We start from the raw sequence: 12,942 nt of genomic DNA, 5'->3' as shown, positions 1-12,942 counted from the left end.
GATGGGCTGTGTACAGGTTCAATGATCGGTAAGCTGCTCTGACAGCTGATGCTTAAAGTTAGGGAGATATAAGACTCCAGCGTCAGTTATTTTTGCATTTCGTTCCAATCATTGGTAGCAGAGAACTGGAAGGAAAGGCGGCCAAACGAGGAGCTGCCTTTGGGGATGACCAGTGAGAAATACCTGCTGGAGCTCATACTACGGGTGGGTGCTGCTATGGTGACCAGTGAGCTGAGATGAGGCTGGGCTTTACCTAGCAAAGACTCATAGAGGACCTGGAGCCAGTGGGTTTGCTGACGAATATGAAGCGAGGGCCAGCCAACGAGAGCATACAGGTCACAGTGGTGGGTAGTATATGGTGCTTTAGTGACAAAGTGAATGGCACTGTGATAGACTACATCCAATTTGCTGAGTAGAGTGTTGGAGGCTATTTTGTAAATGACATCGCCGAAGTCAAGGATCGGTACGATAGTCAGTTTTACGAGGGTATGTTTGGCAGCATGAGTGAAGGATGCTTTGTTGTGAAATAGGATGCCGTTTCTAGATTTAATTTTGGATTGGAGATGCTTAATGTGAGTCTGGAAGGAGAGTTTACAGTCTAACCTGACACCTCGGTATTTGTAATTTTCCACATATTCTAAGTCCGAACCGTCCAGAGTAGTGATGCTAGACGGGTGGGTGGGTGCGGGCAGCGATCGGTTGAGAGCATGCATTTAGTTTTACATGCATTTAAGAGCAGTTGGAGGCCACGGAAGGAGTGTTGTATGGCATTGAAGCTCGTCTGGAGGTTTAACAAAGTATCCAAAGAAAGGCCAGAAGTATACAGAATGGTGTCATCTGCATGAAGGTGGATCAGAGAATCACCAGCTGCAAGAGTGACATCATTGATGTGTACAGAGAAAAGACTGCCCAAGAATTTAACCTTGTGGCACCCCCATAGAGACTGCCAGAGGTCCGGACAACATTCCATCCGATTTGACACACTGAACTCTATCTGAGAAGTAGTTGGTGAACCAGGCGAGGCAGTCATTTGAGAAAACAAGGCTGTTGAGTCTGCCAATAAGAATGTGGTGATTGACAGTCGAAAGCTTGATGAAGACGGCTGCACAGTATTGTCTTTTATCGATGGCGTTTATGATGTATTTTAGGACATTGAGCGTGGCTGATAGGGAGGCTTGGGCAAGTTGCTGTGGGGGGTGCAGAGCTGTTGACCGGGGTAGGGGTAGCCAGGTGGGAAGCAAGGCCAGCTGTAGAAAAATGCTTATTGAAATTCTCGATTATTGTAAATTTATTGGTGGTGACAGTATTTCCTAGCCTCAGTGCAGTGTGCAGCTGGGATGAGGTGCTCTTATTTTCCTTGGACTACAGTGTCCCAGAACTTTTTGGAGTTTATGCTACAGGATGCAAATGTATGTTTGAAAAAGCTAGCCTTTGCTTTCCTTACTGCCTGTGTATATTTGTTCCTAACTTCCCTGAAAATGTGCATATCGCGGGGGCTATTCGATGCTAATGCAGTACGTCACAGGATGTTTTTGTGCTGGTCAAGGGCAGTCAAGTCTGGAGTTAACCAAGGGCTATATCTGTTCTTAGTTCTACATTTTTTGAATGGGGCATGCTTATTTAAGATGGTGAGGAAAGAACTTTTAAAGAATAACCAGGCATCCTCTTCTGATGGAATGAGGTCAATATCCTTTCAGGATACCCGGGCCAGGTCGATTAGAGAAAGGCCTGCTCGCTGAAGTATTTTAAATCAAATCAAAGTTTATTTGTCAAGTTCGCCGAATACAACAGTGAAATGCTTACTTACAGGCTCTAACCAACAGTGAAAAAAGGTATTAGGTGAACAATAGGTAAGTAAAGAAATGAAAACAACAGTAAAATAGACGGTGAAAAATAGTAGCGAGGCTACATACAGTTAGTCGAGCTGATTGAGGTAGTATGTACGTGTAGATATGGTTAAAGTGACTATGTATATATGATGAACAGAGAGTAGCAGTTGCGTAAAGGAGGGGCCAAATCTTTTTAGATTCCTGAGGGGGATTAGGCTTTGTCGTGCCCTCTTCACAACTGTCTTGGTGTGTTTGGACCATTCTAGTTTGTTGGTGATGTGGACACCAAGGAACTTGAAGCTCTCAGCCTGCTCCACTACAGCCCCATCAATGACATTGGGGGCGTTCTCTGTCCTCCTTTTCCTGTAGTCCACAATCATCTCCTTAGTCTTGGTTACATTGAGGGATAGGTTGTTATTCTGGCAGCATTTGACAGTGATGAGGGGTGGTCTTTTGACTGCGGTCCCATTACGAATGCAGGCAATGAGGCAGTGATCGCTGAGATCCTGGATGAAGACAGCAGAGGTGTATTTAGAGGGCAGGATGGTCAAGATAATATCTATGAGGGTGCACGTGTTTACGGATTTAGGGTTGTACCTGGTAGGTTCCTTGATCATTTGTGTGAGATTGAGAGCATCTAGCTTAGATTGTAGGACAGCTGGGGTGTTAAGCATATACAAGTTTAGGTCACCTCACAGTACAAACTCTGAAGATAAATGGGGGGCAATTAAGTCACATATGGTGTCCAGGTCACAGCTGGGGGCTGAGGGGGGTCTATTAAAAGTGGCAACATTGAGACTTATTTCTGGAAAGGTGGATTTTTAAAAGTAGAAGCTCGAACTGTTTGGGAACAGACCTGGATAGCATGACAGAACTCTACAGGCTATCGCTGCAGTAGATTCAACTCCACCCCCTTTGGCAGTTCTATAAAAAGCCCTTCCAACTACCTCATCCCCATACTGTATTTATTTATTTATCTTGCTCCTCTGCACCCCAGTATCTCTACTTGCACATTCAACTTCTGCACACCTAACATTCCAGTGTTTAATGGCCTATTTATTGCCTTACCTCCCTTATCGTACCTCATTTGCACATACTGTATATATACTTTTTCTACTGTATTATTGACTATGTTTGATTATTCCATATGTAACTGTGTTGTTGTATGTGTCGAACTGCTTTGCGTTTATCTTGGCCAGGTCACAGTTGCAAATGAGAATTGTTCTCAACCAGCTTACCTGAGTAAATAAAGGTGAAATAAAAATAAAAATAAATAAAATATCTTGGCGGAAAATGTTGTAGTTGGGGATTTAAATTTCTGAATTTTTGGTGGCCTTCCTAAGTCAGGATTCAGACACGGCTAGGACATCAGGGTTGGCGGAGTGTGCTAAAGCAGTGAATAAAACAAACTTAGGGAGGAGGCTGCTGATGTTAACATGCATCAAACCAAGGCTTTACGGTTACAGAAGTCAACAAATGATAGCGCCTGGGGAATAGGAGTGGAACTGGGGGCTACAGGGCCTGGGTTAACCTCTATATCACCATAGAAACAGAGGAGGAGACATTGTGAGGCATTTAATAAGGCATTTTGAGGGGGACTGAGGGCTCTACAGGGAAATTAAACAATAAGAACTAGCCAAGACGGCAGTAGACAAGGCATATTGGCATTAGAGAGGTGTTGATCAGGAGAGATAATACAACAACGGGTAAATGGCAACAAATGGGCAGAGCTGGTCAGTTGGGTACATACAGGACCCTAGTTCAAGGCTGGGGAAACAGGTAAACAAAATAAGGTACCGTGTTATTGAAACAGTCCAGGGGGCATCAGCTGTGTAACCGAGTGATCATAGGGTCAAAGAGCAGCAATAGGTGAGTCAGGGTGCCGTTTGGTAGTCACTACTACGCTAGGCGAGCAGGGAACACAGCCTGTTGAGACCACATCGGGTGATCACGTTGGCAGTCCAGTCATGATGAATCGTCGGGGCTCTGTGTCAACAATAAAGGGTCCAGGCCAGTTAGCAATGGAGGTATTGTAGCCCTAGAATTAGCTGGTATATGGGCCTAGCTCGAGGCTAGCTCAAGGCTAGCTGGTGCTTGCTTCGGGACAGAGGCGTTAGTTGTTTGCAGCTAGCTAGCTGCGATGATCTGGTGTAATAATCCAGAGTGGCCGGAATCCGGTGACATGGTAGAGAGAAGCAGTCCGATATGCTCTGGATTGATATCGCGCTGTGCAGACTGTCAGGTGCTGTCCGAGCTAAGGCTGGCTGGTGGCTGCACTTGTTTGTCAATCAACAATATCTCTTTGACAATGATTTTACCTGAGGCCTCATTCACATGATATGTCTACCGTACTTATATCCACTAGGCTAATAAATAATCAAATTTTTCCTTTCGATTATTTAATTAACCTATATCATGTTATTTCAGTTTATCCCTTTGGAGCATTTGCCAAAGCGTTTTGGAGTTGTTGAATGGGATTGACAAAATGTATTATCATTGAATTTGAATGAACTGAATGATTAGGAGAAATAAAAAGAGGGTGATTGAATTTAGATCAATTTTGTAAAATTTGCTATTCCGCTGTTCCACTCGCTCACTTTGTCAGAAGAAGCTGTAACTGGACTGTATGTAGCCTATTACTTACTAAAACTGTTGTTACACTGTAAGGTTTGTATTATAAGAGTAACAAAAATGTTCTGTTATATTACATTATATTCTTAAAATATATGTGATGACTGAATATACGCAGGTGATGTCTAGTAAATTTACAAGTTGATGGCGAAGCCATAAAGCCTCGGCTACTATCCACAGATAAAAAATAAATAAATAAAGATTTAACATATTTTCAAGACTATTTAATGTATGTATTTTATTTACTAAATTTACTTGTGGAATGTTACGGAATAGATGTTACAATAAAAAATAATAATCTGGTGGCATTTGTTGAGAGTCAGGCAGAGAATGGAGTAAAAGTGCACTGTACTGTAAGTACGCAACAAGGCTGTGGGCCAGGTATAAATGGTTTTAGCAGCCTTTGCAATAAATTGGAATACAAAAGAAGCCATCGACCCTTGATGGGCTATCAGCAGTTTAGGGACTTTTAGGGACTAAGAAGCCGAGTTTAGGGACTTTACATTTATTAATGAGTATTTTGCAAGGCATGTCACTTCACCCATCTCTTTGCATAGCCCACCACTTGCACTGTTTTCTAACCACATTTTCTAACTGCTCTCCTTGCCTCCTCCTGAAAACCCATTGGAGAAGAAGGTGAGGGGGAGGATGCAACAAATCAAGGAAGCAAGTATTTAACAGCTATCATGACTGAGCAGCCAGAATGACTAAGATACCATACTACCATGGCCTGTTCAGAAACCACCCTTAGACCCTACTGCCCAGATTTGAGACACTTGTGGAAATCTGAGAGAGACTGTTGGATGGTGACATGGTGAAATCTCCAGCTTACCCTCCGATATCAAATTTTATTGGTCACATACACGTGTTTAGCAGATGTTATTGCAGGTATAGCGAAATCCCTATAGACTTGGTAGTATTGCTTAGACCTGTCCAATTATTTTTAGATTTCCAGAAGTGTCCAGGGGTAGGGGTTGTTTCTGGACGGGACCCCACAACTCTTCAGGTGTGTGGTGGACCTACAGCACGACACTTGAGGCATTGGTTGGATGTTTAAGTCCAGTGCTATACACACTCTGATTTGCATAGGTGTAAGCTGGACACCCTATCAGGCTGATCAGACAGGTCTGGAGGCTGGAGACCTGCTGTAAAAAGTGAAATTATATTTTTTACTTGTCTACTATTGCTTCATTCCAGCTAGTTAGATGTGCAACCACTGGCTAACTATAGCTAGGGCATATTTTTATTCTAGCAATCGATACTGTTGTTTTGGCTTTAGCATAATTGAATAAGATTAACCATGGTTAACTAGGTAACTAGGATACAGTATAGTATATCAGTTAGATAACCATTTACAGTAACAGCAGTTCATTAATAAGCCAATACAAACTACATCTTATGCAGAAATTGAGAAATCTTATCTTGGCACTGTGGCACTGTATGGGTATTGTGTAGCCCAAACTGTTTGGACGCCATAGACAGAAGTTGGCAGATAGGCTAACCATTTACAGTAACAATGGTTAGTTAATAAGTCAATATGGTATGGGCAGTTATTAACCCATTAGAGTCTAAGCCCTGTCTAAAATGCAAAAAAACAGATCTCTAGCTTAAACTGACAGATTTTTATGGGGATTTTTTATAACGCTAACTAGATTTCCGTGGGGGCGCAGACATCAACCTTAGGGGGTTAATCAATTAATTAATAGATAATAGATTCATAGAATGGCGTTAGAAGGATGACCTCCTACTTTGAAAGGACAGGAAGTGTTGGCTGTACACTTGACCAGGCATTCCACATTTAACCCCACACATATTTGAGCGTCAAAATATCACGTTTTTTTTTGGCTTTATATGTAAAAATAAAAAAACAAGCAACTTTTAATTTTTTAAGAGCTAATAAACAGACTGTTTTCACATTCCCGATTGCTCCATTTTAACTCGGGTCTTACCTCAGGAATCTTGATTTAATGTTGTCGATGAAATAGGCTAATTATTTTGACCAACATAACAACATAGAAACAAATGTTCTGTCAATCCTCGAGATCAACATTAGTTCCAGCACTTTGGCTGTTGTTAAATCACGTGCAGTATCACACAAGCCCTTTATCATTTGACTGTCATTCAGAAATGTTTTCCTTTCCTGAATCAGCTGATGCTGCGCAATAATGTCCCCACATAAACAACTATTATACGTCATTATTGAAGAAACCTTTTAATGACAGTATCGATTTTTTTAAATTAATCATATTTACTCTTTCTGTTTGAAGCATTGGAATTTGCAATCACATACATTATTTTGGATATGTGTGTCCATGAAAACTGTTTTCACACCCTAACATAGGGTGATACGAAATGTTACGAGATTACAGTACATTTCCGAGATCTCCATACAGGACAAGAGTCTGACAGCAATATCCTGGAATTTCACAGGATCAAGGTCAATGTGTAATTCAATTGTTAGTAAATGCTTAGTATATGAAATAACAACAAACATCTGAGTCAAAAATGTAAGGAAAGAAAGGTAGTGTTTTATGTCACACGATATTTGCAAATCTGTAAAGACTCCAAGCAGTCAGTCAGTCCAGTCATGAATTATATTAATGTATGTCCCCCGTTTATATCTTAATGTCTTCACAAATAAATCCTTTCCTCCGAGACATTGGTGAGGCTGGCTTCCGGGTTAAACGAGCAGTGTGTAAAGAAGCAGTGCGGCTTGGCAGGGTCGTGTTTCGGGGGATGCATGACTCTCGACCTTCGCTCTACCGAGTCTGTATGGGAGTTGCAGCGATAGGATAAGACTGTAACTACCAATTGGATATCACGAAAATTGGGGAGGAAAAACTAAAAATTTAAAAACTCTGTTGTTACCATGTGTGGCAGACCAGGGGGTTTGGTCAAGACATTTACACAGATCAGACATGGACAGAGTTGGATTAGCTTGGTTTCAAGGGTGTCTATTCAAGTAACATCCAAAAATAAAATAATAGGTCTCCTCCAGGAGATCTTCTCCAGGATACCGTCTTCTGGGCCCCGAGGTCTTGCTGTATCCTAGGGGGAACAAAACTGAGCTCCCTTCGTTATCTCTGGCACTGAGCACAACTATACGGGAGTAACCTCTCTTCCCCCAGTCCCCTCTCCCATGTGCTGCCCTTCTGGCAGCTTTACGGGACTCGTCCAGCTGGTGAGCAATCAGCCCCTTGATTACTCACCAAACACAATCAGCCCCAATTAGCCCTGGCCGGAGACCTGGCACGTCGAGACCTGGCACGTCCAGCAGAGGGAGCCATCATGATGTAGACTCCATCTGTCACCAGGCCTTGATGAGTCTCCCTCTGGTGGCTGACCTGCTGCACGCCACACATGATAATGAAGGTTACATATGTAACCACGGTTATGTGAGCTATGTGGATCACTCCAATATATTGGTATCACTCCGCAGCGGAGGGAAATGTCAAAGGTGAGGATTTCCAGATTTACTCCCGTGTAAACCTGTGTCAAGGCTGGGGTCCGCCCCTATATATAGACCCCAGATCGCCATTGATCAGGTCTTAGTTGGACGCATGCGACGAACTCCCTTCATAAATCTGGAGACCAAGGGATGGCGACCCACTGGCCTGTCCATCCACCCCGCATGACAGGCAGATATAACAGCCAAATACCCTCTCAGTGTAGAGGCTGCCAAGCCCTCATCCAAGCGAGACTGCAGGTATTGGAGGACATACTGCACCCCGCATGACTCGGGCACAACCTCAATACCAGTGCACCAAGAGCAGAACAACCGTCAGCGCAACTGGTATGCCGCGGTTGTAATCAGCGCCCTTGCGCTCTGTATGGTGGTCATTACACCCTCCTGTAGTCCTAGCATGGACCATTGGTGCCGTTCAGTGGCCAAGTCCACAGACTGAGGCGGTGCGGCCTCAGATGCCAGAGAGTTCCCCCGACCTAAGACAGCAGGTCCAGTCTCAGGGGAAGGTGCCAAGGTGTCCCAGACAACAGTGACAAGAGAAGGCTGAACCAGAGTTTTCTGGACCAGTATGGGGCCACCAGAAGCAGACGATGCTCTGCCATCCTGGTCCTGTCCAGCACAGCCTGGATCAGAGGAAAAGGGGGGAATGCATAAGCTCCATCCCTGGCCAATCGTGAGCCAGAGCATCCAAGCCCAGAGGCCCTGGTGGCTCCAAAATGGAGTACCACAGGGGGCAGTGTTCATTGTCCAGGGAGGCAAACAGGTTCACCTGCACTCTCACAAACTTGTCCCACAGGTGCTGCACCACTTAGGGATGTAGGCTCCAGCTAACGAAACAAGCACGACAAACCACGTGCGGAAGATACAGATCAACCGCGCGCAGCGAGTGGAGCACTCTAGAGGAGGGGCTGGCCATGTGGCCAGCTGCTCCAGGCTACAAACAGCCAGTGAGTATACTTCCACGCAAGATATTACACTTACCAGTGACTTACCAAGCGAACTTCAGAAAGTTTGTACCTCAAACCATATGGACGTCCGCCGTGAAAATGAAAAAGTGCGTGTGCCGCTGCCATGGGATCTACATATAGGGGCGGACCCCAGCCGTGACACAAGTGTATACGGGAGTAAGTCTGTAAATCCTCATCTCAGATGTATCCCTCTGCCGCGAAGTGATACCAATATATTGGAATGATCAAATATAGTGAAACACAACTCCATCTCTCCATCTTAGATCCCCACTCGAGGCCCAGCTCAGATAAGCAGAGCCCCATGACCCAGAAACACAGCCCCCAGGCCCAGCCAAGCCCCATAGTCAACCAGCCCAGCCAAGGAGCATCCCAGCCGGGTCATGCACCAGCCCAGCTGGGACAAACAACCACCACCCAGGAAGGCCCAGCACCACCAGCTCTGCCCGGCCAAACACCAGACCAGCCAGGCCAAGAACCAGCAGCAGCCACACAGCCTACCCCAGGAGCGGACGCCCAGCCCAGCCCGGCAGGCACCCAGCAGAGCCCGGTCGCCCAGCCACCCGGCCACCCTCCCCCGCTCTACCTCCACGACGGCAGGTATTTCAATTCAAATCAAATTTTATTTGTCACATGCACCGAACACCGGACCTTACACTGAAATGCTTACTTACAAGCCCATAACCAACAATGCAGTTTGCAGTTTAGGAAAATACTTTAAAAAGTATGAAGTAAAAGTAACACATAATTAAGGAGCAGCAGTTAAATAACAATTTCGAGGCTATATACAGGGGGTACCGGTACAGAGTCAGTGTCCAGGGGCACCGGTTAGTCGAGGTTATATGTACATGTAGGTAGAGTTATTAAAGTGACTATGCATAGATAATAACACAGTAGCAGCGGCGTAAAAGAGGGGGGGGGGGGACAATGCAAATAGTCTGGGTAGCCATTTCATTAGATGTTCAGGAGTCTTATGGCTTGTGGGTAGAAGCTGTTTAGAAGCCTCTTGGACCTAGATTCCGGTACCGCTTGCGGTGCGGTAGCAGAGAGGACAGTCTGACTACGGTGGCTGGTCTTTGACAATTTTTATGGCCATCCTCTGACACCACCTGGTAGAGAGGTCCTGGATGGCAGGAAGCTTGGCCCTGGTGATGTATTGGTCCATACGCACTACCCTCAGTAGTGCTTGCGGTCAGAGGCCGAGCAGTTACCATACCAGGCAGTGATGCAACCCGTCAGGAAGCTCTCTGGTGCAGCTGAAGAACCTTTTGAGGATCTGAGGACCCATGCCAAATCTTTTCAGTCTCCTGAGGGGGAATAGGTTTTGTCGTGCCCTCTTCACAACTGTCTTGGTTTGCTTGGACCATGTCAGTTTGTTGGCAATGTGGACGCCAAGGAACTTGAAGCTAGCAACCTACTCCACTGCAGCCCCGTCGGTGAAAATGGGGATGTGCTCAGTCCTCCTTTTCCTGTAGTCCACAATCATCTCCTGTTAGGATGGAGGAATGCGTGACGCTGTCTGTCAGTGTCAGTCATTACGACTACAGTTAAGAGGATGCTTTTCCTGTGCCGTTTGGGAATGACAGAGATATTACATAGCATTTTGTGTGTGTGTGTGTGTGTGTGTGTGTGTGTGTGTGTGTGTGTGTGTGTGTGTGTGTGTGTGTGTGACGTGCATGAGCCTGCCTGTGTGCATGCTTTTCCAATTAGCGAGAGCGTGCACTTGGGTTGTATGTGTGCAGGGTAGGTGAACGTATGCTAAGATTGTGGATGTTTGTATACATTTACGGATGTGTGTGTTTAATACATGGCGCCCAAGCGGAAGGCTTATGTTCTCTGTCACACCCAGAGAGAGAGCTGCCACCGTGAAGGGTTCTTGTGTGTTTGTGTATGCACTTGCATTATATAGGGAATACGCACACTCTTTCTCAACCTCATATTTGTTTGGTGTCTACAGGTCAGAGGTGAAAGCCAGGCAGGACGTGAAACCGGATATCCGCCAGCCTCCGTTCACCGACTACCGGCAGCCCCCTGTCGACTACCGGCATCCTCCGGTGGCTGATTACCGGCAGCCGCCCACACTGGATTATCGTCACCCTCCTCCCCTCATCGACTACAGACAACACTCGACAACACTCGCTGCACAGTTCCCTCTTGCACAGTTTCCACCTGACTTCAGACCACAGGTAAGACTGCACATCCCAGAAGGCATTACTGCAGTACACACCATATGTACGACTACATACTCCAGAATTCACTAGTACAAACAGTCAAAATATGCACAGCTTTCATTGGTGCAGTTCCCCCTGGACTTCAGACCACAGATAAGACTGCACATCCTAGAATCCCCTACTAAACATCACAGTTGAGACTACATATCCGAGAATCCCCTATTTCAGAAAATACTTAGTGGACAGACAGTTCCCTTTAGAGCAGTTTCCCCCAGACTTCAGACCACAGGTAAGTCTGTACATCCCAGAATCCTCTACTGGACACCACAGGTAAGACAACATAACCCAGAATCCCATATTACAGACAGCATGTAAAACTACACATCCCAGACTACAGACAGGTTGACTAAGTTGACTATGTATTGGCTATATTGTTTTATGAATGCTGCTTCTTGGTTGTGTGCTGTGCACAGAACTTTGACTACTTCACGGTAGAGCTGGAGAAGAGTGTGAAGGGTTTTGGCTTCAGTATTCGTGGGGGACGGGAGTACAAGATGGATCTGTTTGTTTTGCGGCTTGCAGAGGATGGGCCAGCCATCCACAATGGCAGAATGAGGGTGAGGGACATCACTTCCTGTCCTGACTGCAACACAGCAACATTCTTGCCCAATAGCAATGCGGTACTTCATATAATTTGACAAGTCTCTGTTCATCCTGTCCCATCTTTACTCTCTTTTTTATGGCTTTGTTTCTTTTCTCTCACTATCCCTCTCGCTATTTCTCTCTCTCAGGTGGGGGATCAAATCATTGAGATAAATGGTGACAGTACCCGGGACATGACTCATGCCCGGGCCATTGAGTTGATCAAGGCGGGGTGCAGGCGGGTGAGACTGTTGCTAAAGAGAGGCACGGGACAAGTGCCTGAGTATGGTGGGTCTCCCCCCAAATAAACCCCCATCTTAATTTTTTTCTCTCTCTTTCCCTCTCTCGCTTTATAATTTTTCTCTCTCTATAGAGAGAGAATATATCTTTGTGCATATATCTTTCTTTCTCAATCTCTTTTTGGTTGACAATCTCTCTCTTGTGCTAGTTTAAAAAAAATGTCTCTCTTGTTTCCCATCATCGCTCACTCTCTCTATCTCCTCTCTCTCTCTCTCTCTCTCTCACTCTCTCTCTCTCTCTCTCTGTCTCTGTCTCTGTCTCTCTCTGTCGCTATCTCTGTCTGTGTTTCAATAAAATTCAAGTGCTTTATTGGCATGGGAAACATATGTTCACATTGCCAAACCAAGTGAAATAGATAATAAACAAAAGTGAAATATACATTAAATAATGAACAGTAAACATTACACTCACAAAAGTTCCAAAAGAATAGAGACATTTCAAATGTGATATTATGGCTAAATACAGTGTGGTAACGATGTGCAAATAGTTAAAGTAAAAAAGGGAAAATAAATAAACATAAATATGGGTTGTATTTACAATCGTGTTTGTTCTTCACTGGTTTCTGCTCTGGCACACTGTGGTATTTCACCCATAGGGAGTTTAACAGAATTGGATTTGTTTTTGAATTCTTTGAGTCTGTGCAATCTGAGGGAAATATGTGTCCTACCGGCTCGATTCTGTCTGATGTAGCAAAATTTGAAATGGTGTTTTTACATTGCATAAAAGTAGAGACTCAGAGATAGAAAATGGTATATCATACACTACAGATGAGAAACAATGGGAAGGTAATTCTGCTTTGGAAGTTGATAAACTTGTAACCTCACTTTTGGGAAGATGGCCTTGAATGTTTTGGTACACCTACTGGAGAGCTCTTCTTTGTCTACACCCATTCAGTATCGTTCACACTCTCTTAAGAATTACCTCAAGAATTGCCTTAG

The 12,942-nt window shown here is 44.7% G+C and overlaps 1 protein-coding gene across 3 annotated transcripts in view; it reads left to right on the top strand.

The window, feature by feature from the left end:
- LOC110525190 (membrane-associated guanylate kinase, WW and PDZ domain-containing protein 2) overlaps positions 1-12,543 on the top strand; it is a 251,137-nt gene extending 238,594 nt beyond the window's left edge. For all 3 annotated transcript variants that reach the window (XM_021605194.3, XM_090235041.1, XM_090235045.1), the window contains 4 exons: positions 9,158-9,491; positions 10,849-11,077; positions 11,536-11,679; positions 11,854-12,543. In XM_021605194.3, coding sequence (XP_021460869.2) covers positions 9,158-9,491; positions 10,849-11,077; positions 11,536-11,679; positions 11,854-12,012 — 866 coding nt within the window. In that variant the 3' untranslated portion in view covers positions 12,013-12,543. The remainder of the gene's footprint in view (positions 1-9,157; positions 9,492-10,848; positions 11,078-11,535; positions 11,680-11,853) is intronic.
- The last annotated feature ends 399 nt before the right edge of the window (positions 12,544-12,942 follow it).

Source organism: Oncorhynchus mykiss, chromosome 1, assembly GCF_057628025.1.
Source record: "Oncorhynchus mykiss isolate SJ-2025 chromosome 1, ASM5762802v1, whole genome shotgun sequence".
Classification (NCBI taxonomy): Eukaryota; Metazoa; Chordata; class Actinopteri; order Salmoniformes; family Salmonidae; genus Oncorhynchus; species Oncorhynchus mykiss.
The sequence above is the reverse complement of the archived record's forward strand: the minus strand, read 5'-3'. Positions and strand labels throughout refer to the sequence as shown.